Below are 27,355 nucleotides of genomic sequence, written 5' to 3' on the forward strand. Positions count from 1 at the left end.
TGCAGTGACGCAATCTCGGCTCACTGCAAGCTCCGTCTCCTGGGTTCACGCCATTCTTCTGCCTCAGCCTCCCGAGTAGCTGGGACTACAGGCACCTGCCACCACACCTGGCTAATATTTTTGTATTTTTTAGTAGAGATGGGGTTTCATTGTGTTAGCCAGGATGGTCTCCATCTCCTGACCTCATGATCTGCCTGTCTCAGCCTCCCAAAGGACTGGGATTATAGGCGTGAGCCACTGCACCCAGCCTACTTGTCATTCTTAATAGCTTCTCTTCCCGGGCTTCAAAATACAAAAGCTACTAAAAATGACAAAGACCACATGGCCACATGGAAGTACAAGCTGAGTAGCTTTAGCTGAAATGCTTAGGGGATCAGAAGTTTTTCAGATTTCAGAATTTTTTTTAGATTTTCAAATACTTGCATTATGCTTCCCAGTTGAGCATCCCAAATCTTCAAAGCCAAAATCTGAACTGCTCCAATGAGTATTTCTTTTGTTTTGTTTGTTTTGTTTTGTTTTTGAGATGGAGTCTTGCTGTGTTGCCCAGGCTGGAGTGCAGTGGCACAATCTTGGCTCACTGCAACCTCTGCTTCCAGGGTTCAAGCGATTCTCCTGCCTCAGTCTCCCGAGTGGCTGGGACTACAGGCATGCGCCACCATACCCGGCTAATTTTTGTATTTTTAGTAGAGACGGGGTTTTGCCATGTTGGCCAGGTTGGTTTCGAACTACTGACCTCAGGTGATCTGCCTGCCTCAGCCTCCCAAAGTGCTGGGATTACAGGCGTGAGCCATCATGCCCGGCCACATGTTTGTATTTTTGAGACAAGGTTTTACTTTGTTGTCCAGGCTGGAGTGCAGTGGTGCGATCATAGCTCACTGCAGCCTTGACCTCCCAGGCTCAAACAATCCTCCCACTTCAGCCTCCCAAGTAGCTGGGACCAAAGGTACCAGCCACCACGCCCAGCTAACTTTTTATGTTTTGTAGAGACAAGGGTCTCACTATGTTGCCCAGGCTGGTCTCAAACTCCAGGGGTCAAGAGATCCACCCACCTCAGCCTCCCAAAGTGCTGGAATTACAGGAATGAGCCACCAAGCCTGGCCTGGTGTGGGCGTGAATTTATTTTGAGACAGAGTCTCACTCTGTCACCCAGGCTGGAGTGCAGTGGTATAATCTAGGCTCACTGCAACCTCTGCCTCCCGAGTTCAAGCGATTCTCCTGCCTCAGCCTCCTGAGTAGTTGGGACTACAGGCATGTGCCACCACACCAGGCTAATTTTTATATTTTTTTAGTAGAGACAGGGTTTCACCATGTTAGCCAGGCTGGTCTCGAACTCCTGACCTCAGGTGATCCGCCTGCCTCGGCCTCCCAAAGTACTGGGATGATAGGCATGAGCCACCAAGCCCAGCCTGAGCATTTCCTTTGAATGTCATATCAGGACTCAAAAACTTTCATATTTTGAAGCATTTTGGATTTCAGACTTTTGGATTAAGGACACTTGACATGTATTAGGAAGTAAGTAACAAAATGCTAAAACAAGAGAAAGATGCTAATTTTAAATTTAGAAAATAACTATAGTGTTAGAGTATTATATTTATCACAGTACTTTTTTAATTTTTTTTATTAATAGAGACAGAGTGTTGCTATGTTGCCGAGGCTGGTCTCAAATTCCCGGGCTCAAGCAATCCTCCCACCTCAGGCTCCCAAAGTGCTGGGATTACAGGCAGAGCCACTGCACCCAGCCTGGAATATTTTTTTATGATAAGCTTTACAAAAGAAACCAAATAATCCAATATAAAAATAGATGAAGCACAGTGTACAATAAAGAATAAGATGTCTAGCCTTTGTCCCCAGCTCCTGGAAAATTAACCTCTAAATCCTTGAACATTCTCAAGTGATAGGATTATCTTTTTTTTTTTTTTTTTTGAGACGGAGTTTCACTCTTGTTGCCCAGGCTGGAGTGCAATGGTGCAATCTTGGCTCACTGCAACCTCCGCCTTCTGGGTTCAAGGGATTCTCCTGCCTTAGTCTCCCAAGTAGCTGGGATTACAGGAATGCACCACCACGCCTGGCTAATTTTTTTTTTTTTATTTAGTAGAAACGGGGTTTCACCATGGTGATCAGGCTGGTCTCCTGACCTCAGGTGATCCACCTGCCTCGGCCTCCCAAAATGCTGGGATGACAGGCGTGAGCCACTGCGCCTGGCCAGGAGTATCTTTGTTACTCATGGTGAGCCCTTCAGACTACATCTGATATTTTATGCTAATTAGGTGTCTCATGGCGGACCCCTAGGGCAATGTGGTATCAGCCCAAAATTCAGGAGGAAGAGGGGGTGCTCAAGACTGAGCCTTACCACAGAGGCAATCAATTAATCAATCATGCCTAGCTAATGAAGGCTCAATAAAAACTGGGCCAGGCACGGTGGCTGACATCTATCACCAGCTGCTGGTCGGCCCCACTGGGTCTGGCAGCCCTGCCAGGATGGGCCCACACCCTCCTCCTCCAGTCCCTGCCCAGCAGCTGCACTTGATCCCTCTGTAGTCCCTTTGCTTCTGGCTGGTAAATGATGTCAACCTGCTGCCTTAGCTGCCAGACCCTGTACACTCCTCAACTTCCGTTGTGTGACCAGTTCATGGTTTATTCTCTGTTTGTCTCCCATGTCTTCCTTCTCCCCTGAAGAATCCTGTCTTCTCTTTGGCCATCTCAAGTTGAGAACCTAAACTATTCCTGCAGAACTGCCTGGCTGGCACCCACAAGCAATACCTCTTGTTCCAGCAGGACCAAGGGAGCCAGCCTCCAGTGAGTGACTCCAGCAAGTGCGGTCACCTCTCCCTTGAGGGTCTGGAAGCCTGGCCCCAGCAAGGGGCCCTGCTGACCTCTGGCTCTAGTGAAGCTGAATGTCTTCACTTTATGGGTCACACTCTTTCCATTTCTGTAAGGAATCTTGGCACACCTGGGGCTTACCAGTGGCCCAGGTAATTTTTGTTTCATGGACTATGGACTGTTTCAAAGGGACCTGATCCTTTTGAATTTTGCACAGCCCTAGATATAATCTCTTTTGATAAAAGGGTCTAATCAGAGGAGCACTACGGAATGTCTGTAAACACGTTTTTATAATTCCATGTATTGTTGGTATGCAGTCACATAATACCAGTCCCTAGCAGCTGCTCTTCTCTGTATAGGGCCATAATAGGATTCCGAAGAAACCTCGGGGAGGGAGGGAGAGTTGGAATAAATGTCTATTCCCTGGAGCCCAGACTCATTATAAGTTGCCACTGCCAACATGACACCAAAGTGTGTGAGTTGTCAATAAATGCAGCACGACAGCATTAAAGACTGATGCTAAACCTCAAAAAAAAAAAAAAAAAAAAACAGGAAATATCAAAACTATTCTGACCTGAGGACAATGGGAGCCTTGGACTTAAGAACAATGGAACCAGCCAGGCACAGTGGCTCACGCCTGTAATCCCAGCATTTTGGGAGGCCAAGGCGGGCGGATCACAAGATCAGGAAATCGGGACCATCCTGGCTAACACGGTGAAACCTCGTCTCTACTAAAAACACAAAAAATTAGCTGGGCATGGTGGCATGCACCTGTAGTCCCAGCTACTCGGGAGGCTAAGGCAGGAGAATCTCTTGAACCTGGAAGGTGGAGGTTGCAGTGAGCCAGATGGCGCCACTGCACTCCAGCCTGGGCAACAGAGGAAGAATCAGTCCCAAAAAAAAAGGAACAATGGAACATCCCAGGCTTTGCCTTGTGCATGTCTTCCCTTAGCTGATTTTCTGTATCCTTTCCTTTCCTCACAATGAACTATAGCCTTGAGTATAAAAGGGAGCTCTGTGCATTTTTCTAGCAAATTATCAACCTGAAGATGGTCTAAGGACCGCAACAAATCTGTAGCTGGTGTCAAAAGTGGGAGCAGTCTTGGAGACTGTGCTCTCAGACCTTGCAGTTTATCTAATTCCAGGCAGACAGAAAGAAATGATCCAGGCCAGGTGCAGTGGCTCACACTTGTAATCCCAACATTTTGAGAGGCTGAGGCAGGCAATTATTTGAGGCCAGGAGTTTGAGACCAACCTGGCCAACATGGTGAAACCCCAACTCTACAAAAAATACAAATTAGTTGGGCATGGTGGCATGCACCTGTAATCCCAGCTACTCGGGAGGATGAGGCAGGAGAATCACTTGAACCTGGGAGGCAGAAGTTGCAGTGAGCCGAGGTCATGCTACTACACTCCAGCCTGGGCGACAGAGCAAGACTCCATCTCAAAAAAAAAAAAAAAAAGAAAGAAATCTTTCATAGGAAAAGAAAAAAGGCAAATGAACAATAAACACAAAATGCATCCAATCTCATTCAAAATTTTAAAAATGCAAATTAACACAAAGCTACTATTTTTCAGATTGACAAGATTTGAAAGATTGATAACACCTCAGATGTAGAGAAATAGGTACTCTCATTTCTCTTCTACAATGGAAACAGAAGGGGAACTTTTTGCAACTTTTACAAGGCAATTTGGAAATATCAAAACTACAAATTCCTTTTGACGCCGGAATTTCAATTTTAGGAATTTATTCTTCGGATAAGTTTATATCAGCCACAAAAAATACGAGCAAGAGTATCCATTACAAAAATGAGAAAACACCTGAATGTTAATGAACAAGAGCCAAATAAATTGTGGGACATCATTACGAACTACCTTAAAATAAACCTTACATTGAATTCATCTAATATGACAGGACCAGAAAGCTGTCATGTTAAAGGGAAAGAAAAGCAGTCTGTATACCAGGAGTACAAAATGATCCCATTTGTGTAGCCAAAAAACAAAATTATACCAAAACAAATGTGTTTATAAAAGGCAGTAAAATACCTGGAAGAATACTGTCAAACTGAAAACTGTGGTTACTATGAAAAGCGGATCCAGGAAAAACAGGAACAGAGGACTGCTGTCTGTGAAATTTTAAAACATATGTCAACAGGGTTTTAAATTAAAGGAGGCTGGACACGGTGGCTCACGACTGTAATCCCAGCACTTTCGGAGGCCAAGGCAGGTGGGTATCTTGAGGCCAGGAATTTGACATCAGCCCAGCCAACATGGCAAAACCCCATCTGTACTAAAAAAATAGAAAAAATAGCCAGGTGTGGTGGCACACGTCTGTAATCCCAGCTACTCGGGAGGCTGAGGCAGGAGAATCGCTTGAACCCAGAAGGAGGAGGTTGCAGTGAGCTGAGATCGCATCACTGCACTCCGGCCTGGGCAACAGAGCAAGACTCCATCTCAAAAAAAAATAAAAAATAAAAATAAATTAATTAATTAAATGAAACTACAAAGAGAAGATCAGATCAAGTTAAAAATTTTCAAAGAAATATCTGAGAAATGGTTTTACAACATTAAAAATGGCTCCCCCAGCCGGGTGCGGTGGCTCACACCTGTAATCCCAGCACTCTGGGAGGCCGAGGTGGGCAGATCACAAGGTCAGGAGTTCAAGACCAGCCTGGCCAAGATGGTGAAACCCCGTCTCTACTAAAAATACAAAAATTAGCCAGGCATGGTTGCAGGCACCTGTAATCCCAGCTACTCGGGAGGCTGAGGCAGAGAACTGCTTGAATCCCGGAGGCAGAGGTTGCACTAAGCCAAGATCACACCACTTCACTCCAGCCTTGGCGACAGAGCGAGACTCCGTCTCAAAAGAAAAAGGCTCCCCCAGATCACAGAGATGAAAGAGTAGAGAGAATGGAGGTAAAGAGAGAGGGTTTTTGAAGATTTCTCTGGCGAATGTTGGTAAGGTACTTTAAGTTCTCTCCACACCCTCAAAAGGAGAGAGGCTGCAAGGAGCTGTCAGCCTCTTACCTCTAGCCCAACAAGAAAACTGCCAATCCAGCCTCTCAAAGAAGTTGCTCTGTATCCCCCGCCCTCAGAGGATTACAGACTGACGTATGGCTGCCGCCTAGGAAATTCAGAAGCAAACAGATCAGCTACTTGCATCAGCAAGTGAGCACTGCTGCTGGGTAGGAATTGGCCTGTCCCCTCCAAATAAAGAACTCATGAGTGTTCCCCTGACAGCAGGATGGGGGCAAGGGAGATCTCAGATCCTGACCAGCAGACAGCAAGTGACAGACTTCAAAAGAAAAGCCAGAGGGACAGGGCACAGAAGAGGGACTAAGCAGCCATCAGTATACTTCTTGGCCAAGCACAGTGGCTCACGCCTGGAATCCCAACACTTTGGGAGGCTCAGGCAGGCGGATCACCTGAGGTGAGGAGTTCAAGACCATCCTGGCCAACATGGTGAAACTCCGTCTCTACTAAAATTACAAAAATTAGCAAGGCGTGGTGGTACGCACCTGTAATTACAGATACTCAGGAGGCTTACACAGGAGAATCGCTTGAACCTGGGAGGCAGAGGCTGCAGTAAGCTGAGATTGTGCCACTGCACCCCAGCCTAAATGAGACAGCAAGATTCTGTCTGGAAAAAAAAAAAAAAAAGGTATACTTCTCTGCTGCTGGAAAATGGGCTCAAAAAAGAAGGAAAAAGAAAGACAAGTACACTTCTCAGCTTCTCAGAGTACATTTTGCTCAGCACAAGGGACTTGCCAGGGAGATGGTCATGGAAGATATCGCCAAAGAAGCAATGAAAACATTCCCTGGAAAGAGAGTCAACTCAAAACACATGACTAGGAGAGAGAGCACAAAGACAACAAAGACATCTATGACAGCAGTGATCAAGTAAGAACTTCCCCACTTTTTTTTTTTTTTTTTGACACAGGGTCTAACTCCCATCGCCCAGACTGGAGTGCAGTGACACGATCTCGGCTCACTGCAACCTCTGCCTCCCAGGCTCAAGCAATTCTCCTGCCTCAGCCTCCCGAGAAGCTGGGATTACAGGCGCCATCACACCTGGCTAATTTTTGTTTTTGTATTTTTGGTAGAGACAGGGTTTTGCCATGTTGCCCAGGCTGGTCTCAAAAACTCCTGGGCTCAAGTGATCCATCCATCTCGGCCTCCCAAAGTGCTGGGATTACATGCGTGATCCAGCACACCCGGCCTCCTACTTCTCTTTATCTGTCCTGCCTTCCCCCAGCTGCTCCCAAACCCCACGGAGATCCAAAACAGCAGCTAACAAATAGGCTGGGTGACAGTGAGAGCCTGTCTCCAAAAAACTAAAAATAAAACAAAAAAATCCACTGCAAATTTCCCAAAATGTCCAGACAATGGTCTTTTCTCTTTGATCCAAGACTAAAACTTACAAAACACATTTGGGGTTTTTTTCATTGTCTCTTTTAATCCTATAACGGTTATTGCCTCGCCATGTTTTTTTTGTTGTTATTGTTTATGACACTGACATTTACAGAGTCTAAAAGGCTTGTGGCAAATACTGGATTTGTCTCATTGTTTCCCCATAAGATTCAAGCTAAACATTTTTTGACGTGAAACTACAGAGATGATGATGTGTGTGTGTCTTGCTATACATCACATCAGGAGGAACATGGGTCAAATTTTACCAGAAATGATGATGCTAAATTTGGTTGCTTGGTATAGGTGGGAATCACCTGATCTCTCCATTTGTAAAGGCACATTGTTCTCTCTGTAATTAGAAACTAATATGTGGGGGGTTTTTCCCACTCATTCCTCATTTCTAGTTGGTTTATTTTGTGGGATGATATTTTGAGACACTGAATATCTATTCTTCAAAGACATTTCACACAATCCTTGCTTACATCAATTTGTTTTGTTTGTTTTGTTTTTGAGAAGGAATCTTGCTCTCTTGCCCAGGGTGGAGTACAATGGTGCAATCTCAGCTCACTGCAACCTCCGCCTTCCAGGTTCAAGTGACTCTCCTGCCTCAGCGTCCCCAGTAGCTAGGACTACAGGTGTGTGCCACCACGCCTGGCTACTTTTTGTATTTTTAGTAGAGACGAGGTTTCACTATGTTGGCCAGGCTGGTCTCGAACTCCTGACCACAGGTGATCCACCCACCTCGGCCTCCCAAAGTACTGGGATTACATGTGTGAGCCACGGTACCCGGCTGAATCCTTGCTTAAATCAATTATTACACCAGGAATTGCAAACAGCTGATTTTCTAATTCTCTCATGCCTTAGATGGTTAGTGTCTAGAAGCCTTCTCCTACACAACACACCTCCTGTTTGAGCTGCACACAGACTGATTTTTTTTTTTTTTTGAGATGTCTTGCTCTGTTGCCTAGGCTGGAGTGCAACAGCACAAACTCAGCTCACTGCAAGCTCCGCCTCCCGGGTTCAAGTGATTCTCTTGCCTCAGCCTCCCAAGTAGCTGGGATTACAGGTATGCGCCACCATGCCCAGCTAATTTTTAGTAGAGACAGGGTTTCACCATGTTGGCCAGGTTGGTCTCCAACTCCTGACCTCAGGTGATCCACCCACCTCAGCCTCCCAAAGTGCTAGGATTACAGGCATGAGCCACCGTGCCCGGCTGACTAATTTTTTTTTTAATTTGATGTCATATAATCTATTACATTCATTAATCTCTTTGGAGCTCAAATTGTTCCAAGTTTGGCCTGTAAGAAACCCTTTGAGCTGGTTCCTATGTCTTGTTTTTGTTTTTTTTTTTTTTGTTTTTTTTTTTTTTTGAGACGGAGTCTCGCTCTGTCGCCCAGGCCGGAGTGCAGTGGCGCAATCTCGGCTCACTGCAAGCTCCGCCTCCCGGGTTCACGCCATTCTCCTGCCTCAGCCTCTCCGAGTAGCTGGGACTACAGGCGCCCGCCACCACGCCCGGCTAATTTTTTGTATTTTTAGTAGAGACGGGGTTTCACCGTGGTCTCGATCTCCTGACCTCGTGATCCGCCCGCCTCGGCCTCCCAAAGTGCTGGGATTACAAGCGTGAGCCACCGCGCCCGGCGGTTCCTATGTCTTTTTGGCAGGTCTCCATAAGTCTCTGAGGCCCCACTTGTTCAATAAGATGTCCCAGGGCTCATCTGTTACCCTTCTTTCGCCAGTCCTGAAACCAGCCCTTTATCATAAGGAATGGTATTCAGAAAAAAAAGATCTGAGTGCTTAGTACATTCATTATTTCTGGGTCTGTGGCACAATAAAGAACATATCTGGGCTAGTCATGGTACAATGGTGCAATCTCGACTCACTGCAACCTCCACCTCCTGGGGTCAAGCAATTCTCCTGCCTCAGCCTCCTGAGTAGCTGAGATTACAGGCACGTACCACTATGCCCAGCTAATTTTTGTATTTTTTTAATAGAGATGGGGTTTCATCATATTGGTTAGGCTGGTCTCCAACTCCTGACCTCAGGTGATCCGCCTGCCTCAGCCTCCCAAAGTGCTAGGATTACAGGCATGAGCCACCACACCCGGCCATATATATCTGGTCTTTGACCCTGGTTCTTGGTACACAGCTTCAAAAAACCTTGGCATTAACTAAGTAATAGATTCAGGATGAAGGCTGATCACCAGAAAGAAACCACATGATTAGAGGATTAGAATTTAGGGCCAGCCTGACCTTTGAGGAAAGGAAGTTCATTGGAGATTGAGCTTAATCAACTGCCCAATGATTTAACCAATCGTGCTTGCATGATGGGACACCAATAAAAACCCTGGACACTGAAGCTCAGTGGGGCTTTCTGGTTGAGGAACACACCGATGTGCCTGGATTCCAAGAGGAGAGGACACAGAAGCTCCGTGTCTCTTCCTCATGCCCACTCCCCAGACCTTGCCCGAGAGTATCTCTTCCATTTGACTGTTTCTCATCTGTGGCCTTTATAATAAAACTGCAACCCAGATCAGCCTGGGCAACATAGTGAGACCTTGTCTCTACAAAAAAATGTAAAATGACCTTGGCATGGTGGTGCGTGTCTGTAGTCCCAGCTACTCAGGAGGCCGAGATGGGAGGATCCCTGGAGCCCAGGAGTTCAAGGTTGCAGTGAGCCATGATCACACCACTGCACTTCAGTCTGGATGAAGGAGTGAGACCCTGTCTCAAAAACATCAAAAAACAAAAAACAAACCCACAATCTTAAGTATAGTGCTTTCAGGGAGTTCTGTGAGTCATTCCGGCAGAAGAGTAGGTAGCTGTGAGACTTCCAGCTGGTATCTGAAGTCAGGGCAGTCTTCTACAGCACTCTGCCCTAAACCTGTCCAGTCAGACACTAACTCTGGGTAGGACATATCAGAATTGAATTGAACACCAAATGGTACCCATTTGGTGCCAGAGAATCGATGTCAGAACATGCAAAGTCTTTCAGTGAACCCAGCTAGAAAATACTATTTATATATATATATATACACATACACACACACACACACACACACATATATGCATATTTAAACTAAGTTTGCAAATATAAATGCACATTTTTTAAAATCTTAAGTCCATATCAGCTGGCCGGGCACGGTGGCTCACGCCTGTAATCCCAGCACTTTGGGAGGCCGAGGCGGGCGGATCATGAGGTCAGGAGATCGAGACCACGGTGAAACCCCATCTCTACTAAAAATACAAAAAATTAGCCAGGCACGGTGGCAGGCACCTGTAATCCCAGCTACTTGGGAGGCTGAGGCAGGAGAATGGCATGAACCCAGGAGGCAGAGCTTGCAGTGAGCCGAGATTGTGCCACTGCACTCCAGCCTGGGTGACAGAGCGAGACTCTGTCTCAAAAAAAAAAAACAGTCCGTATCGGCCTCCAAATCAAACCCAACACCACTTGGAAATCACATTAATGCATATCAATCCACCATAGTGTTATTCAGAGCCACACAACAATATTCCATTGTGTGGATATACCATGCTTTTCTCAACTAGTATTCAACAGAGTTGTTTGCTATGTATGCTGCAATGCATAAGCCTGTGGAAATGCTGTTTTGCATTAATGAAGCTGTATCTTTAAGGCAAATTCATACAACTGGGCCTGCTGGATCATGGATAAATGCATATGTGATTTTGGTAAAAACTGCCAAAAGCCCTTCCATATAGACTAGACCATCCTGGACTCCCACCTGCAAGGTATGAGTGCCTGTTTACTCACAGCCTTGCCTGAGTATGTCATCCAGCTTTTGAGTTTTGTTATTATATTCTGAAAGGTGCGAAATGTTTATCAGTGTAGTTTTCATTTGTATTTCTCTTATTATGAGTAAAGTTAAGCATCTTTTCATCTTTCAATCTCTTTGTAGAGCCATTTCTGAGAAATTCTTATTCGTGTTTTGCCAACTTTTTCTACTAGGTTTTTGGTCAGCTGGAATTACAGGCATGCACCACAACACCCAGCTAATTTTGTATTTTCAGAAGAGACGGGGTTTCACCATGTTGGTCAGGCTGGTCTCAAACTCCTGACCTCAAGTGACCCACCTGCCTCGGCCTCTCAAAGTGTTGGGATTACAGGCATGAGCCACGGCACCTGGCCAGGTCTGCCTTTTTTTTTTTTTTTTTTTTTTTTTTTGAGACGGAGTCTCACTCTGTTGCCCAGGCTTGAGTGCAGTGGCATGATCTCGGCTTGCTGCAACCTCTGCCGCCAGGGTTCAAGAGATTCTCGTGCCTCAGCCTCCCAAGTAGCTGGGACTACAGGCGTGCGCCACTAGGCCCGGCTAATTTTTTTTGTACTTTTTAGTAGAGATGGGGTTTCACCATGTTGGCCAGGCTGGTCTGGAGCTCCTGACCTCAAGCGATCCACCCGCCTCGGCCTCTCAAAGTGCTGGGATTACAAGCATGAGCCACCACACCCAGCCAGGTCTGCCTTTTTTTTTTCCTTTTTTTTGAGACAGAGTCTCACTCAGTCACCCAGGCTGGAGTGCAGTGGCACGATCTCGGCTCACTACAAGCTCTGCCTCTGGGGTTCACGCCATTCTCTTGCCTCAGCCTCCCGAGTAGCTGGGACTACAGGCGCCCACCAACACGCCTGGCTAATTTTTTGTATTTTTAGTAGAGACGGGGTTTCACCATGTTAGCCAGGATGGTCTCGATTGCCTGACCTCGTGATCTGCCTGCCTCGGCCTCCCAAAATGCTGGGATGACAGGAGTAAGTCACCACGCCTGCAGGTCTGCCTTTTTTTAAGAGTTCATTGTATAGTAAAAAGATTAACACCTTGTCTGAGATATAAGGGGCAAATATCTCCTGTTTTGCCTTTTGATTTTCCTTATGGCCATGTAAAACACTTTAAAGTCATTCATAAATTTAATTTTTTTATTGCTTCTAGATTTTGAATCATATAGAAAAGTTTTCTCCAGCTTATACAATAATCCATCTGATTCTACTATCTATATAATTTTTTCAACATTTAACTCGCTCATCCATTTGGAAATTATTCTGATACATATACAAGCTAACAGAGGTTTCACATCTTTTTTTTTTTGAAACAAGGTGTTGCAATGTCATGCAGGCCGGGGTGCAGTGACACGATCACAGCTCACTGCAGCCTCGAACTCCCAGGTCCAAGCAATCCTCCCACCTCAGCCTCCCAAGTAGCTGGGACTACAAGCACATGACACTACATCTAGCTAATTTTTTTTATTTCCTGTAGAGATGGGTTTCACTATGTTGCTGAGCCTGGTCCCAAACTCCTGGCCTCAAGAAATCCTCCCATCACCTCAGCCTCCCAAAGTGCTGGGATTACAGGGTGAGCCACTGCACTCAGCCAACATAATTTATTTTTAGAGTCCCTTTTAAACTCCAGGTCTTCAGAGTCCACCTTTAACATATATGAAATTCCTACATATTCTTAGAATTTTATTCTGTTGCAAGGGTCTTTGTCTCATCATGAGCCAGTACTACAGTTTTAATTAGAGATACCTTGTGGTACGTTTCAATATGTGGGAGGGTTAGTCCTTCTCATCACTACTTTCACCAGGGTTTTCATAACTATTATTCCATGTTTATTTTTTCCACATGAATAGATCAATCTAGATCTAGGATGCTAGAGGACTTACTGGAATTTTTATTGGGATTCCATCAAACATATATTAAGAGAACTGACATCTTTACCATTCTGAGTCACTCTACCTAAAACAAGGAATGTCTTTCCATTTGTTCGAGTCCACTTTGATATCATTCAGGAATGTTTTAAAGTTTTCCAACGTAGGTTTCAGACATTTCTTTTTAAATTAATCTGTAGGTAGGCCAGGTGTGGTAGGTCACGCGTGTAATCCCAGCACTATAGGAGGCCAAGGCAGGCAGATCACCTGAGGTCAGGAGTTCAAGATCAGCCTGGCCAACATGGCAAAATCCCGTCTCTACTAAAAACACAAAAATTAGCTCAGCATGGTGGTGTGCACCTGTAGTCCCAGCTACTCGGGAGGCTGAGGCAGGAGAATCGCTTGAACCCAGGACGCAGAGGTTGCAGGGAGCTGAGATCACACCACTGCACTCCAGCCTGGGTGACAGAATGAGATTCCATCTCAAAAAAATAAAAAATAAAAATAAATTAATCGGTAGGTAATTATCTTTTATGTAGCTAGTCTAAATGAGGTGTTCTCTTTTACTACAGCTTCTAACTGGTTATTGTTTGGAAATATAATGTCTATTGACTTTCTACATTATGATATCCTGCTAACCTTACTGAGTTCATTTGAATTTGTGTAGGTTTTAGCATTGATTTTCTTGGATTTTCTAGTAGCTTTTTTTTTTTTAAGGCTTCTGGACTACATATAATTTTAATGTAGGGTCTTCTCATTTTCCAAAACTCACAGTTAAACTGAGGCTGTTATTTTTATAGTATAGTATATACAATATTATTTCAATTTTAGATCACTGGACTCTGCATGAAATCCTACTGCATCGTACGTTCTCACATTCATCTAGTCACTGAAACAGTCACATCCCAGATTGGTATTTCCTGGGTTCCTAGGGGCCCCACTCATGCTGATCTCCACACCCACAGACCAGGCTGCCATCCTTAAGCCTCAACACCACTTAGTCTATATAGCAGAGAAGCAAATTTACACTGGAGTTTCACTTGGAATCTCAACCATAATAAATCCTATCATGCTGTTCATCTTCAAATAGCCCTGAATACAATCTCTCTCACCATCTACACCAAGCTTGTCCACCCACAGCCCACTGGCCCAACACAAATTTGTAAGCTTTCTTAAAACATTATGAGATATTTTTTGTGAATTTTTTTTTTTTTTTTTTTTTTTTTTTTTTTTTTTTAGCTCATGAGCTATCATTACTGTATTTCATGTGTGGCCCAAGACAATTTTTCTACCAATGTGGCCCAGGAAAACCAAAAGATTGGACGCCCCCGATCTACACTGTCCTCAGTCCTTGTTCTCAAATCTCCTGCTTATCCTCTGATGAGATGACTTTCACAGGGCTGAGAGGGGAGATGTTCACTACGCTCATGAAAAATGGCAAAAAAATTACAAAACTCTCAAGACAGAAGCTAGAGAAATGAAACTACTCTTGTGAGCTCAGAGGGACTACACAGCAATAAAGAAATACTAAATGTTAACCAACTGCGGGAGCCAAGTGCAACATTTCCCAAAGTAATGGTACCTTTTCTTTCTTCACATGATCTATAATTTTGCCCAAATCTTCAACATCAACAATGGAATTTAGGCTCTGATGGTTCTCGTCACCAAACTCTTCTTCACTGGAGCTCTCAAAGGGTTCTTCCTCCTGGAAGAGAAATGCTTCAAAAACACATTGTTCAAAGGGGCAAAGGCAAAGTTCTTTTACCCTCCCTCCCACACTGAGAATTCACTATGTCTCTAAATTCTTTTTTTGAGACAGGGTCTCGCTCTGTCGCCCAGGCTGGAGTGCAGTGGCATGATCTCGGCTCACTGCAACCTCCACCTCTCAGGTTCGAGCGATTCTCCTGCCTCAGCCTCCCAAGTAGCTAGGATCACAGGTGCCTACCACCACGCCTGGCTAATTTTTGTATTTTTAGTAGAGACAGGGTTTCACCGTGTTGGCCAGGCTGGTCTCGAACCCCTGGCCTCAGGTAATCCACCCACCTCAGCCTCCTAAAGTGCTGAGATTACAGGCGTTAGCCACAGCACCCGGCTGTCTATAAATTCTTAATTTAAAAATAAAACCTAGGCTGGGCATGGTGGCTCTCACCCATAATCCCAGCACTTTGTGAGGCCAAGATGGGAGGACTTTGAAACCTCAGGAGTTTGGAACCAGCCTGGGGAACATAGCAAGACCACACTGCTACAAAAAATGTATACAATTAGCCAGATGTGGTAGCACATGCCTATAGTCCCAACTACTTAGGAGGCTGATGCAGGAGCATCGCTTGAAGCCAGGAGTTCAAGACCAGCCTGGGCAACATAGTGAAACCCTCATCTCTACAAAAAACAACAACAACAACAATGAAGAAATAAATCTTCAGTCTTTAGCATCAGACTAACAACTGTGAAAGGGCATGATGGAGTGGCAACAACTAACACTTCACCTGCCCTCCCACGACACAATGACATGAGCTGGGCTCAGGGGAATGAGACACATGCCAAGCAGAAGTAGAGGGAATGTGACATCACTGGGAAGACACATTTGCTGAGTATCTACTACGTCCCCAACACAATGTTCATATACCCATTCATTTCATCCTTAACTACTTATGATGTAGACAGGTTCAACCTCATCTCATAGATGAGGAAATTACAGGTAGTGAAGTTAAGAAATCATGGCTAATATGTGGCAGCCTTCATCCCTTTCTCTAATGGAGGATAAGGCAGAATCAAATGTTAGAGAGATTTTTTTGCTTTTTTGTTGTTGTTGTTGTTGTTGTTGAGTCTCGCTCTGTCACCCAGGCTGGAGTGCAGTGGCGTGATCTTAGCTCACTGCAACCTCTACCTCCTTGGTTCAAGCAATTCAATTAAAAGAAGCAAAATGTCAATAACCTTCATATGCTGGCCAATATGCCCCACAGTATAGCAGAGAGATGTCACATAATCAGATGCTACTGATCAAGTGTTCAATACAAAATAAAACAGCCCCTCTTAGACGAGGTCACGCCTGTCCTGCGCCAGATGATAGGATTATCATGGACGATCTTACCCTCTCCTATTTGAAACCAAGCCTGAGACTACAGAAGCGGCGCTGTGGCTGGCTCCCCGGTTCTCTTTTGCTTTGTCAATAAATGAGTAGAGTCTTCTCTGCCTTGCTTCCAGATGACAAAATAAATTGTTCCCAGAAATGTGTATGAATGTGCTCTTTAATTTAGCCCAGCTTCAACAGAAAATCTCTGCCAGTTAACTCCACTCTGATATCCCAGCCTCATGCCCAAGCTATCAAGAAGAGACAAGTACACCACCTGAAACATACTTTCTAACAATTAGTCCATTTTTAGATCTTCTAGTCCAGTGTCTCCCAACCAGTTTGTCGAGTCCACTTTGATATCATTCAGGAATGTTTTAAAGTTTTCCAACGTAGGTTTCAGACATTTCTTTTTAAATTAATCTGTAGGTAGGCCAGGTGTCTGGCCGCCCCGTCTGGGATGTGAGGAGCGCCTCTGCCCAGCCGCCCCATCTAGGAAGTGAGGAGCGCCTCTGCCCGGCCGCCCCGTCTGAGAAGCGAGGAGCGCCTCTGCCCAGCCGCCCATCGTCTGGGAAGTGAAGAGCGCCTCTGCCCGGCCGCCCCGTCTGGGAAGCGAGGAGCGCCTCTGCCCGGCCGCCCATCGTCTGGGAAGTGAAGAGCGCCTCTGCCCGGCCGCCCATCGTCTGGGATGTGAGGAGCGCCTCTGCCCGGCCGCCCCGTCTGGGAAGTGAGGAGCACCTCTGCCCGGCCGCCCCGTCTGGGAAGGGAAGAGCGCCTCTGCCCAGCCGCCACCCCGTCTAGGAAGTGAGGAGCGCCTCTGCCCGGCCGCCCCATCTGGGATGTGGGGAGCGCCTCTGCCCGGCTGCCCCGTTTGGGAGGTCTACCACGGAGGCCAGACGCAATGTGGGGGCTGGACGTGGTGGCTCACGCCTGTAGTCCCAGCACTCTGCGGTGCCGAGGCGGGTTGATCACTTGAGGCTAGGAGTTCGAGACCAGCCTGGCCAACATGGCGAAACATATGAAAAATACAACTGTCAAACCAACCAACCAACCCAGCGACAACAAAACAGGTCTACCCTGGAGTCATACTCTAATTTTTTCTATTTTCCTCCCTTTCTGATCCTTTATCCCACTTGCTTTTTCTTCCTCTTCCTTCTCCTTCTTCTTTGTCAAATAGAGGATTGAGTTATTATCATTGATCCATACAAAGTCCCTCTCTCATTTATTTTCTTTAATTCCCATCCCCCATTTCTATTCCCCGTCTTCCCATGTGCAACCTTCCTAATATGTTTGATATGCATCTTTTTGTTTGTATGTACTTTTAGAAAATGTTTATTGTTTTGTGTGCAAAAAAAAATTAATAAAAAAAAAGAAAAAAAAAGAATATCTTGAGTATTAGGATCTCCTGATGTACTCATTTTCCTAGAATTGCAATAAGTTCTGTATTGCCCATGTGTCCCGTGCTCCTACCTCATCATTTCCAATAAATTTCAGAATCTTAGACACAGAAGAGACATCATGGATCATCTAGTCCAATCTCCCCATGCTATCCTGGACAAGAAGTCTGTAAACTTTTGCTGTAAAACACCAAATTTTAAGTATTTCTGACCTTGTGGGACCTACAATCCTGTCTTAACTATGCAAATCTGCCCCTCTAACACCAAAGCAGCTATGACAATACATAAATGAATGAGCATGGCTATGCTCCCAAAACCCTTATTTTAAAAAATTAAAAAACAAGCTGGATGCAGTGGCTTACACTTATAATCCCAATACTTTAGGAGGCCAAGGCAGGAGGATCGCTTGAGCTCAGGAGTTTGAGACCAGCCTGGGCAACATAGTGGGACCTCATCTCTACAAAAAATAAAAAAACTTAGCTGGGCATGATGGTGCACGCCTGTAGGCCCAGCTACTCAGGAAGCTGAGATAGGAGGATCACTTGAGCCCAGGAGTTAGAGGCTGCAGTGAGCTATTCACTACTGCACTCCAGCCTGGGGGACAGCCCAGCCCCTGTCTCAAAAAAAAAGCAGGCAATAGGCTGGATCTAGCCAGTAAGCCTGTTTGCTGATTCCTGTCCTAGACTCTCCTTGATAACTCCTCCTTTGACTCAAGTTTCTAATGGAAAGACTCATGTCGAGAATTTACTTTTTCCAAAAGGAACCTATTTCATCTTCACATCTAATCAAATCAAAACTGCTAACTTTGTTCTGTGACCTTGGGAAACTTCAAAAGTTATCTTGAACACTGAATATACTCATGGTAGCCAGTAGTGCTAGAAAATTAATGCGACACATTCCCCGTGGTCCTCACAAAGATTCCAATCCAGTAAGAGACACACAGATACTACACTGAAAGGGGCAAGCTTTAATGAAAGGGTTTAGGAATACGAAAAGGAGCCATGCAGTGGGCTCCAAATCCACGGGTGGCTGCCTGAATGAGACACTACCTGAGTCAAATGTGAAGGGTAAGTAAACAGGCCTGGCCAGAGAAAGACATGTGGGAACGCTGTTGGAAGAGGATGGGCAAAGTCACTTAGGCAAGCACCAGGAGGCATGCAGCTACTATCAGCCACTCAGAAAGTACCAGCAGACGGAGAATAAAGCATATGACATGGGGAGAAAATGTAGCAGAGAAAGATGTGGGCTGGCCTGCAAAGGATCTTGCCTGTCCCGGAAAGAGAGAATGAGAAGCGTCTAACATGGTCTGAACAGAGAAATAACACAGACCTGCATTTCAATAGCTCACTCAACTGGGAAGACAGAAAGTAATTTAAGGGAAACAAGACTATAGACAAGGATAAATCTGAACAACATATGATAATCCCCTAGGGAAGAAAAGATGTTGGCCTGAACTAAAGAGTAACAGGTGAGCAGAAGGTTGGATATTCAAACTCATTTGACAAATTAGTTTTTAATTTTTTTTGGAGATGGAGTCTCACTCTGTCGCCTAGGCTGGAGTGCAGTGGCGCAATCTCGGCTCACTGCAACCTCCACCTCCCAGGTTCAAGCGATTCTCCTGCTTCAGCCTCTTGAGTAGCTGGGATTACAGGTGCCCGCCACCATGCCCAGCTAATTTTTGTATTTTTAATAGAAACAGGGTTTCACCATGTTGGTCAGGCTGGTCTCGAACTCCCGACCTTGTGATCCGCCTGCCTTGGACTCCCAAAGTGCTGGGATTACAGGTATGAGCCACCGCGCCCGGCCTTGACAAATATTTTTAGCACCAAGGAGACCACGTGGCTAGAGGCTGGAGAGGAAGAGAGAGAATAATAGGATGACGATGGTGAAATTCAAGAGTCAGATAGGTGCTAAGGTCACACTAAGGAATGAAGTTTTTATGAAAGCAGCAACGAAAAATCACTTTTAAGCAGGAGGGTAACATGGTCTGATTTGTACTTTTAAGATTACTTGGCCAGACGCAATGGCTCACGTCTGTAATCGCAGCACTTTGGGAGGCCAAGGCCGGTGGATCACGAGGTCAGGAGATAGAGACCATCCTGGCTAATGTGGTGAAAGCCGGTGTCTACTAAAAATACAAAAAATTAGCTGGGCGTGGTGGCGGATGTCTGTAGTCTCAGCTATTCGGAGGCTGAGGCAGGAGAATGGTGTGAACCTGGAAGGCGGAGCTTGCAGTGAACCAAGATCGCGCAACTGCACTCCAGCCTGGGAGACACAGCGAGACTCTGTCTCAAAAAAAGAAAAAAAAAGATTGCTCTGAGGCCGGGTGTGGCGGGTCACCTCTGTAATCCCAGCACTTTGAAAAGCCAAGGCAGGTAGATTGCTTAAGCCCAGTTTGAGATCAGCCTAGGCAACATGGTGAAACGCTGTCTCTACAAAATATACAAAAATCAGCCGGGCACAGTGGTGCGTACCTGTAGTCCCAGCTACTCAGGAGGCTGATGTGGGAGGATGGCTTGAGCCCAGGAGGCTGCTACAGTGAGCCAAGAGTGTGCCACTATACTCCAGCCTGGGAAAGACCCTGTTCCCCACCCCTCGCCCCCCAAAAAGACTACTCTGAATGATAGATAGAGAAAAGATAGGAGAAGGACAAGATAGGTGGCTGCTACAGTAGTCTGGTCAAGCAATATGGCTTGAACTTGCAGGTTAGCAGTAGAGATGGAGGGAATTGGATGGATGTGAAATATTTTTAGCCAGAGGTCTGCAAACTATGGCCAAATCCAAGCAGCCTCAGGCCAGATCTCAACATGACAATTCATTTACATGTCGCCTATGGCTGTTGTCTTGACACAATGGCAGACTTGACAGTTTCAACAAAAACCATGTGGCCTACAATGCTGAAAATATTGACTAACTGGCCCTTCATAGAAAGTTTGCTGACCTCTGTTTTAGACAAAGAAGGAATCAGACTTACTTAGGAATTCAATGCAGGAATGAGGAAAAGGAAAGAATCAAGCACAGGTCTCAGGTTTCTTTTTAAGCCACTGAGATGGTGGGAGTGTTTCTTGAGATGGGAAATGCGACAACGGAACAGAACAGAATGGTGGAGATCAAGAGCTCCATTTTGGATTTGTGAAGCATCAGATATACAAGAATAAATTATAAAAAGGCAGCTGCATATATGAGAAGAGAATTCAGGGTTGACCCTGGATCTGGAAATACAAATGTGGGAATAACTGGCACATGGACAATGTTTAAAGTCGTGAAACTGGATGAGATCACTCAGGAAGAAAGTGTCAGTGCTTAATCCAGCACCAAACCTGAATCACTCCAACATGCAGACGCTGAACAAAGAAAAGGAAAAGACCCCAAGTAAAAAAGGAGAAACTCCATGACAATAACGTCATGAAAGTCAGGAGGATAGATTCAAAGGAGGAATCAGCTATGACAAATGCTGTTGAGAAGTCAAGTAAAATAAAAACAGAAATATCCATGAGACTTGTATATCTAAAAGAAAGGTGAGACACAAAACATTATTTTCTTTTTAATTTTTTTTTTTTTTGAGATGCGGTTTTTGCTCTTGTTACCCAGGCTATAGTGCAGTGCCACAATCTCGGCTCACTGCAACCTCCACCTTCCAGGTTCAAGCAATTCTCCTGCCTCAGCCTCCCGAGTAGCTGGGATTACAGGCACCCACCACCGCACCCAGCTAATTTTTTTTATATTTTCAGTAGAGACAGGGTTTCACCATGTTGGCCAGGCTGTCTCGAACTCCTGACCTCAGGTGATCTGCCCGCCTCGGCCTCCCAAAGTGCTGGGATTACAGGCATGAGCCACCATGCCCAGCCCCTTTTTTAAATTAGAGAAAGCGTCTCACTATGTTGCCCAGGCTAGTCTCTAACTCCTGGCCTCGAGCAATCCTCCCATCTTGGCCTCGGACAGCACTGGGATTGGGATTACAGGGGTGAGCCACTGCACCTAGCCAAAATATAATTTAAAGGGTTTATTTGAGCCAAAATGAGGGCAGCTGCCTCAGACACACTTTGCAGTTGAAGGGACTGCTCCATTAGCTTTTATTACAAGCAGGTTTTTAAAAGCAAAGGGAACAAGGAGTGGTCGATACCAAGTTGTTGCACAGAACTTCTCATTGCTTTACAGTGATAATATTGATTAGTGATTAGCTATGCACTGTTGAATGACAGGATATAAGGTATGGTGTGCAATGCAAATAGCATTTTATGGCTACCTGGAGTCAGTCAGTCTGAGTCAAGCCCACAGAGCAGATGGCTTCAAGAGATAATTATTTAGCTCAACAGGAAGTGATATGACAGATGTTTCATTCCAATTTCATTTCAGTCCAAGCTATGACTGCAATGAAATTGGAATGAAACATCAATTTCAATTCAGGTTATGGGTCCCATAACTTACAGAGCTTGCAGCCAGTGTGGAGGCTCATGCCTGTAATCCCAACACTTTGGGAGGCCAAGGTGGGTGGGAGGATCGCTGGAGGCTAGGAGTTCAAGATCAGCCTGGGCAAAATAGTGAGACCTTGTCTCTACAAAATCAAAAATTAAAAGTAGACAGGATGGTGGCTCAGGCCTGTAAATCCCTGCTACCCAGGAGGCCGAGGCAGGAGGATCACCTGAGCTTAGGAGTTCAAAGCTGCAGTGAGCTATGATCACTCCACGACACTCTGGCCTGGGCAACAAAGCAAGACCCTGTATAAAATAACGTAATAAAATAAAAATAAAAAGCTTTCATCTCTTAAATAAAATCTATTTTCCTTTGTAAATCCCCCTCAGGCTTGATGATATGAAGTCCCCTGGGTGTAGAAAAGAGCAGTTCAGGGGGAGAGAAAGCCAAACTGGAGTAGCTGAGAGTTGACAGAGACTTCTGTTCCCAATCATACGACAGACTGCACACTTTCAACAACTCTCCTGCAGAAAACAACACAAACTAAATAAGGGTTTTTTTGTTTGTTTGTTTTTGAGACAGAGTCTTGCTCTGTTGCCCAGATTGGAGTGCAGTGGCGCAATCTCGGCTCACTGCAACCTCCGCCTCCCCGGTTCCAGCATTCTCCTGTCTCAGCCTCTGGAGTAGCTGGGACTACAGGCACGTGCCACCACACCTGGGTAATTTTTGTACTTTTAGTGGAGACGGGGTTCACCATATTGGCCAGGTTAGTGTTGAACTCCTGACCTCAAGTGATCCACCCACCTCGGCCTCCCAAAGTGAAGGCCTTGGGTTCAAGTGATTCTCCTGCCTCAGCCTCCCAAGTAGCTAGGATTACAGGCGCCCACCACCACGCCCAGCTAATTTTTGTATTTTTAGTACAGACGGGGTTTACCATTGTTGGCCAGGCTGGTCTCGAATTCCTGACCTCGTGATCTACCCGCCTCAGCCTCCCAAAGTGCTGGGATTACAGGCGTGAGCCACCACACCTGGCCGGATCAAAAGAATTTTAAAGGCCAAGCACAGTTGCTCATGCCTATGATCCCAGCATTTTGGGAGGCCGGGCCAAGTGGATCGCTTGAGCCCAAGTGTTCAAAACCAGCCTGGGCAACATGGTGAAACTCCATCTCTGCAAAAAATAGACAAATTAGCTAGGTGTGGTGGCACATGCCTATAATCCCAGCTACTTGGGAGGCTGAAGTGGGAGGATCACCACTCCCCGGGGAGGTCGAGGCTGCAGTGAGCCATGATCATACCGTTGTACTCCAGACTGTGGGTGACAGAATGAGACCCTGTCTCAAAAAAAAAAAAAAGGAATGTTGTTAAAGTAGAGGCCACAGAATGAGGTCATAGTAAGCATGAGAGGAACTTGAATTTCAGATGTGCCCATGTAAGGGAGAGACCAAGGTCAGTGGAGAAATGGTTGCTGGAGGTGTGAAGGCCAGGAAACCGCAGGCCGGGGTGTTAGACAGATCATCCACAAGGATGCCACAGCCTCAAAGAATAATGATAGGAACAGGGGTGGAGAGAGAGACAATGAGTCAGAATGTAAAGTTGCTGCTGAATTATGCAACTGACCAGGTGGCCAAAAGATAACAGCTGTGAAGATGACAGGAGTGTTACAGCCTGAAGACAGGAGCTTCAAAGGAATTGGGGTATTTAAAGAAGGAGGCAAGAGACATGCTCAGAATGTGAGGGAAAAAGAGCGGAATCTAGGATGACTTGCAGCCTTCAGTTTGAGTAACTAATCGAGTCATTGAAGTCAGGAGGTATGTGTGATCTCACAGGATAATGAGACGTGAGCTCAGGCTGGGACAAATTTAACTTCTCTGTGGCTCCGTTTCGCAACTTGCAAAATGTGGTAAAAATCGATTAAAGAAGAGATTTTGGTTGTGTGTGTGTGGTTTTTTTTTTTTTTTTTAAGACTGAGTCTCACTCTGTCGCCCAGGCTGGAGTGCAGTCGCGTGATCTCAGATCACTGCAACCTCCACCTCCTGGGTTCAAGCGATTCTCGTGCCTCAGCCACCCGAGTAGCTGGGATTACAGGTGCCCGCCACCACACCCGGCTAAGTTTTGTATTTTTAGTAGAGATGGGGTTTTGCCATGTTGGCCAGAATGGTCTTGAACTCCCGACTTCAAGTGATCCACCCACCTTGGCCTCCCAAAAGTGCTGGGATTACAAGCGTGAGCCACTGTGCCCAGCCTAAAGAAGAGATTCTGGGAAGCATCTAGCACGATATGGCTTAATTCCTAAGGCCTCTCTCTCTCTCTCTGAAACACCACCACCTGAGTTTCACATCTTCCTTTTTTGTTATTGTTTCTGTCTTTGTTTTTGGGGCAGGGTCTCACTCTGTTGCCCAGGCTGGAGGGCAGTGGCATGATCACAGCTCACTGCAGTCTCAAATTCCTGGGCTCAAGCAATCCTCCCAACTCCACCTCCTACGTAGCTGAGACAATAGGCATGCACCACTATGCCTTGCTAAATTTAAAATTATTGTGGTAAAGATAGGGTCTTGCTATGTTGCCCAGGCTGGTCTCGAACTCCTGGACTCAAGCAATATCCCCACCTTGGCCTCCCAAAGTGTGGGGATTACAAGTGCGAGCCACTGCACTTGGCCAGATCTTCCTTCTAACCAGAAGCCAAAGGATGGTTTATGGAGGAAGAGGTCAAGCTTGAGATCTCCAAGCAGAGAGGGAAAGCCTCGAGAGATGAACACACAGGCGGTATACCTCAGTGTCTCTGTGATACAATTCATCCTGCTCGTGAGATCCTTCCTCCCTCTCCTCTGAGCCATGTTGGTGAGAATCACATTTGCCTTTCTTGCAGTGGCCGCCACAGGACTTCTTTCTCTCCCCTTTCTGAAGTGCCTGCAGCTGGGAGATGAACTTGGTCTTCCATGCTCTGAAGTCGGCCTCAATGCTGCCGTGCTTGCTTTTAACCACGTCGCAGTCGCCCTCCCCTCGACTCATCACACGATGCGCGCCAAGCATCCAGAGCCACTTGTCAACATTTTTGCCAACCTGTGAGGAAAAGACAGATAGGCTAAAAGCACAGTTCTCTAAATCAGGGTTTTCCAGACTGCTCTGCAAAAGCCCGAAGTCCTTCTGGGGCCTCTGGTCATGGGCTGCCACTAAGGAAGAGGAAATGGCTTGGCAAAATGACCTTCAAGCCTTCAAGCTCCAGCCTTGACCCAGAAGAGCCGCATTTTATGTATTCTACTTTCCTGCATTAGATTTTCTTTTTTAAACAAAAGGAAAAACAAACCCCCTTTATCAAATGAAGGGTTAATGACTAAAAAAAAATTTGAAACCTACCATTCTATATCATAATAAGAACAAAACAGGAGTTAACAAAATAAATGAGTTCCAAAAATGTAACAAAGCCTATGGGGCCTAAGCCTATTCAGTTATAAAATGAAAGTGTAATCAATTTGGCAAGATTCGTAATTTCCTAAACTCAGTAATTTATTTCACTGTGATATGAAGCAATTAAGCTGAGGAACAGGGGTTATCAGAGGCATAGTTAAGAGTTCAAAAACTTAATAAGCTTCCTGAGTGGCAAGGCATTAAACAAAATATTTACATATCTAGGCCAGGCGAAGTGTCTCACGTCTGTAATCCCAGCACTTTGGGAGGCTGAGGCAGGCAGATTGTTTGAGGCCAGGAGTTCAAGACCACCCTGGTCAACATGGTGAGACCCCATCTCTACTAAAAATACAATAACTAGTGGGGCGTGGTGGCACATGCCTATAATTCAGGCTACTTGGAAGGCCAAGGCATGAGAATTCCTTGAACCCAGGAGGCAGAAGTTGCAATGAGCCGAGATTGTGCCATTGCACTCCAGCCTGGGCAAGAAAGTGACTCTGTCTCAAAAAAAAAAAAATTTTACATATCTGAATTTTCCCATTCATAGTGTAATTTATTTAACAATATGGGGAGAGGCCAGATGCAGTGGCTCATGCCTATAATTCCAGCACCTTGGGAGACCGGGGTGAGAAGAATGCTCAAGCCCGAGTTCAACACCAACCTGGGCACCAAAGTAAAACCCCATCTCTACAAAAAATACAAAAACTAGCTGGATGTGTGGTGGGCCCCTGTGGTCCCAGCTACTCAGCAGGCTAAGCTGGGAGGATCACCCGAGCCCAGGGAGGTCGAGGCTGCAGCAAGCTATGATCATGCCACTGAACTCCAACCTAGGCAACACGGTGAGACCCTGTCTCAAAAAACACATAATCAAAAATGTTTTTAATGAAAATATGGGGTAAAATCTACATTGTGACACAACAGAATAAAAACAGCTTTTATTTTATTTTATTTTATCTTTTTTGAGACGGAGTTTCACTCTTGTTACCCAGGCTGGAGTGCAATGGCACGACCTCAGCTCACTGCAACCTCCACCTCCCAGGTTCAAGTGATTCTCCTGCCTCAGCCTCCCAAGTAGTTGGGACTACAGGCATGCGCCACCATGCCTGGCTAATTTTGTATTTTTAGTAGAGATGGGGTTTCTCCATGTTGGTCAGGCTGGGGTTGAACTCCCGACCTCAGGTGATCCGCCCGCCTCTGCCTCCCAAAGTGCTGGGATTACAGGTGTGTGCCACTGCGCCCGGCCGTAAACAGCTTTTAAAGAAAACTCTCCATCTCTACCGTCACTCACACTCCACCAGAGACAGAGAGCTAGGCAGGGCCCATCCCTAGGAAGAGGTACACAGTGCAAATGACCAAGAAACTGAGAGGTCCATCGTTTCATTTTTTCAAATGTAGAGAACAGGATGCAAAAGGATCCAAGTTAATTTCATTTAGAAAAACAGCCCAGGAAAACTAACCAAAAAATTTAATGTTTTATTACATAAAGTGCAATGAATGTTTCTTCCTCCATTTCCCTTGAAAAATTCATGATTTTTTTTTTTTTTCTGAGACTGAGTCTCGCTCTGTCACCCAGGCTGGAGTGCAGTGGTGAGATCTCGGCTCACTGCAAGCTCCGCCTCCCGAGTTCACGCCATTCTCCTGCCTCAGCCTCCTGAGTAGCTGGGACTACAGGCGCCTGCCACCACACCCGGCTAATTTTTTTGTATTTTTAGTAGAGACGGGGTTTCACCATGTTAGCCAGGATGGTCTCGATCTCCTGACCTTGTGATCCACCCGCCTCAGCCTCCCAAAGTGCTGGGATTACAGGCATGAGCCACCAAGCCCAGCCAAAAAATTCATGATTTTTTAAAACTGAGTTCAGGCTGGGCACGTTCACGCCTGTAATCCTAGAAATTTGGGAGGCTGAGGTGGGTAGGACTGCTTGAGGCCAGGAGTTTGAACCAAGCCTGGGCAACACAGTGAGACCCTCATCTCTACAAAAAATTGAAAGATTAGCCAGGGATCGTGGTGCACGCCTATAGTTCCAGCTGATAGGGAGGCTGACTTGGGAGGATCCCTTGAGCCTAGGACTTCAAGGTTCAAAGAATTCTGATCAGGTCACTGCATTCCAGCCTGGATGACAAAGCAAGACCCTGTCTTGAAAAAAATAAACATAATTTAAAAAAAATTCTTTTTAAGAGTTCACCTGCATA

At 45.7% G+C, this 27,355-nt stretch overlaps 1 protein-coding gene across 13 annotated transcripts in view; it reads right to left on the reverse strand.

The window, feature by feature from the left end:
- The window catches only part of LOC129489808 (S-adenosyl-L-methionine-dependent tRNA 4-demethylwyosine synthase TYW1), a 279,548-nt gene that overhangs the window by 228,722 nt on the left and 23,471 nt on the right, over positions 1-27,355 (reverse strand). For all 13 annotated transcript variants that reach the window (XM_055292946.2, XM_063646354.1, XM_055292947.2 and 10 more), the window contains 2 exons: positions 24,528-24,818; positions 14,461-14,583 (listed from right to left, as the gene is read on the reverse strand). In XM_055292946.2, coding sequence (XP_055148921.1) covers positions 14,461-14,583; positions 24,528-24,818 — 414 coding nt within the window. The remainder of the gene's footprint in view (positions 1-14,460; positions 14,584-24,527; positions 24,819-27,355) is intronic.

This window comes from Symphalangus syndactylus, chromosome 9, assembly GCF_028878055.3.
Source record: "Symphalangus syndactylus isolate Jambi chromosome 9, NHGRI_mSymSyn1-v2.1_pri, whole genome shotgun sequence".
In the NCBI taxonomy this organism is placed as follows: Eukaryota; Metazoa; Chordata; class Mammalia; order Primates; family Hylobatidae; genus Symphalangus; species Symphalangus syndactylus.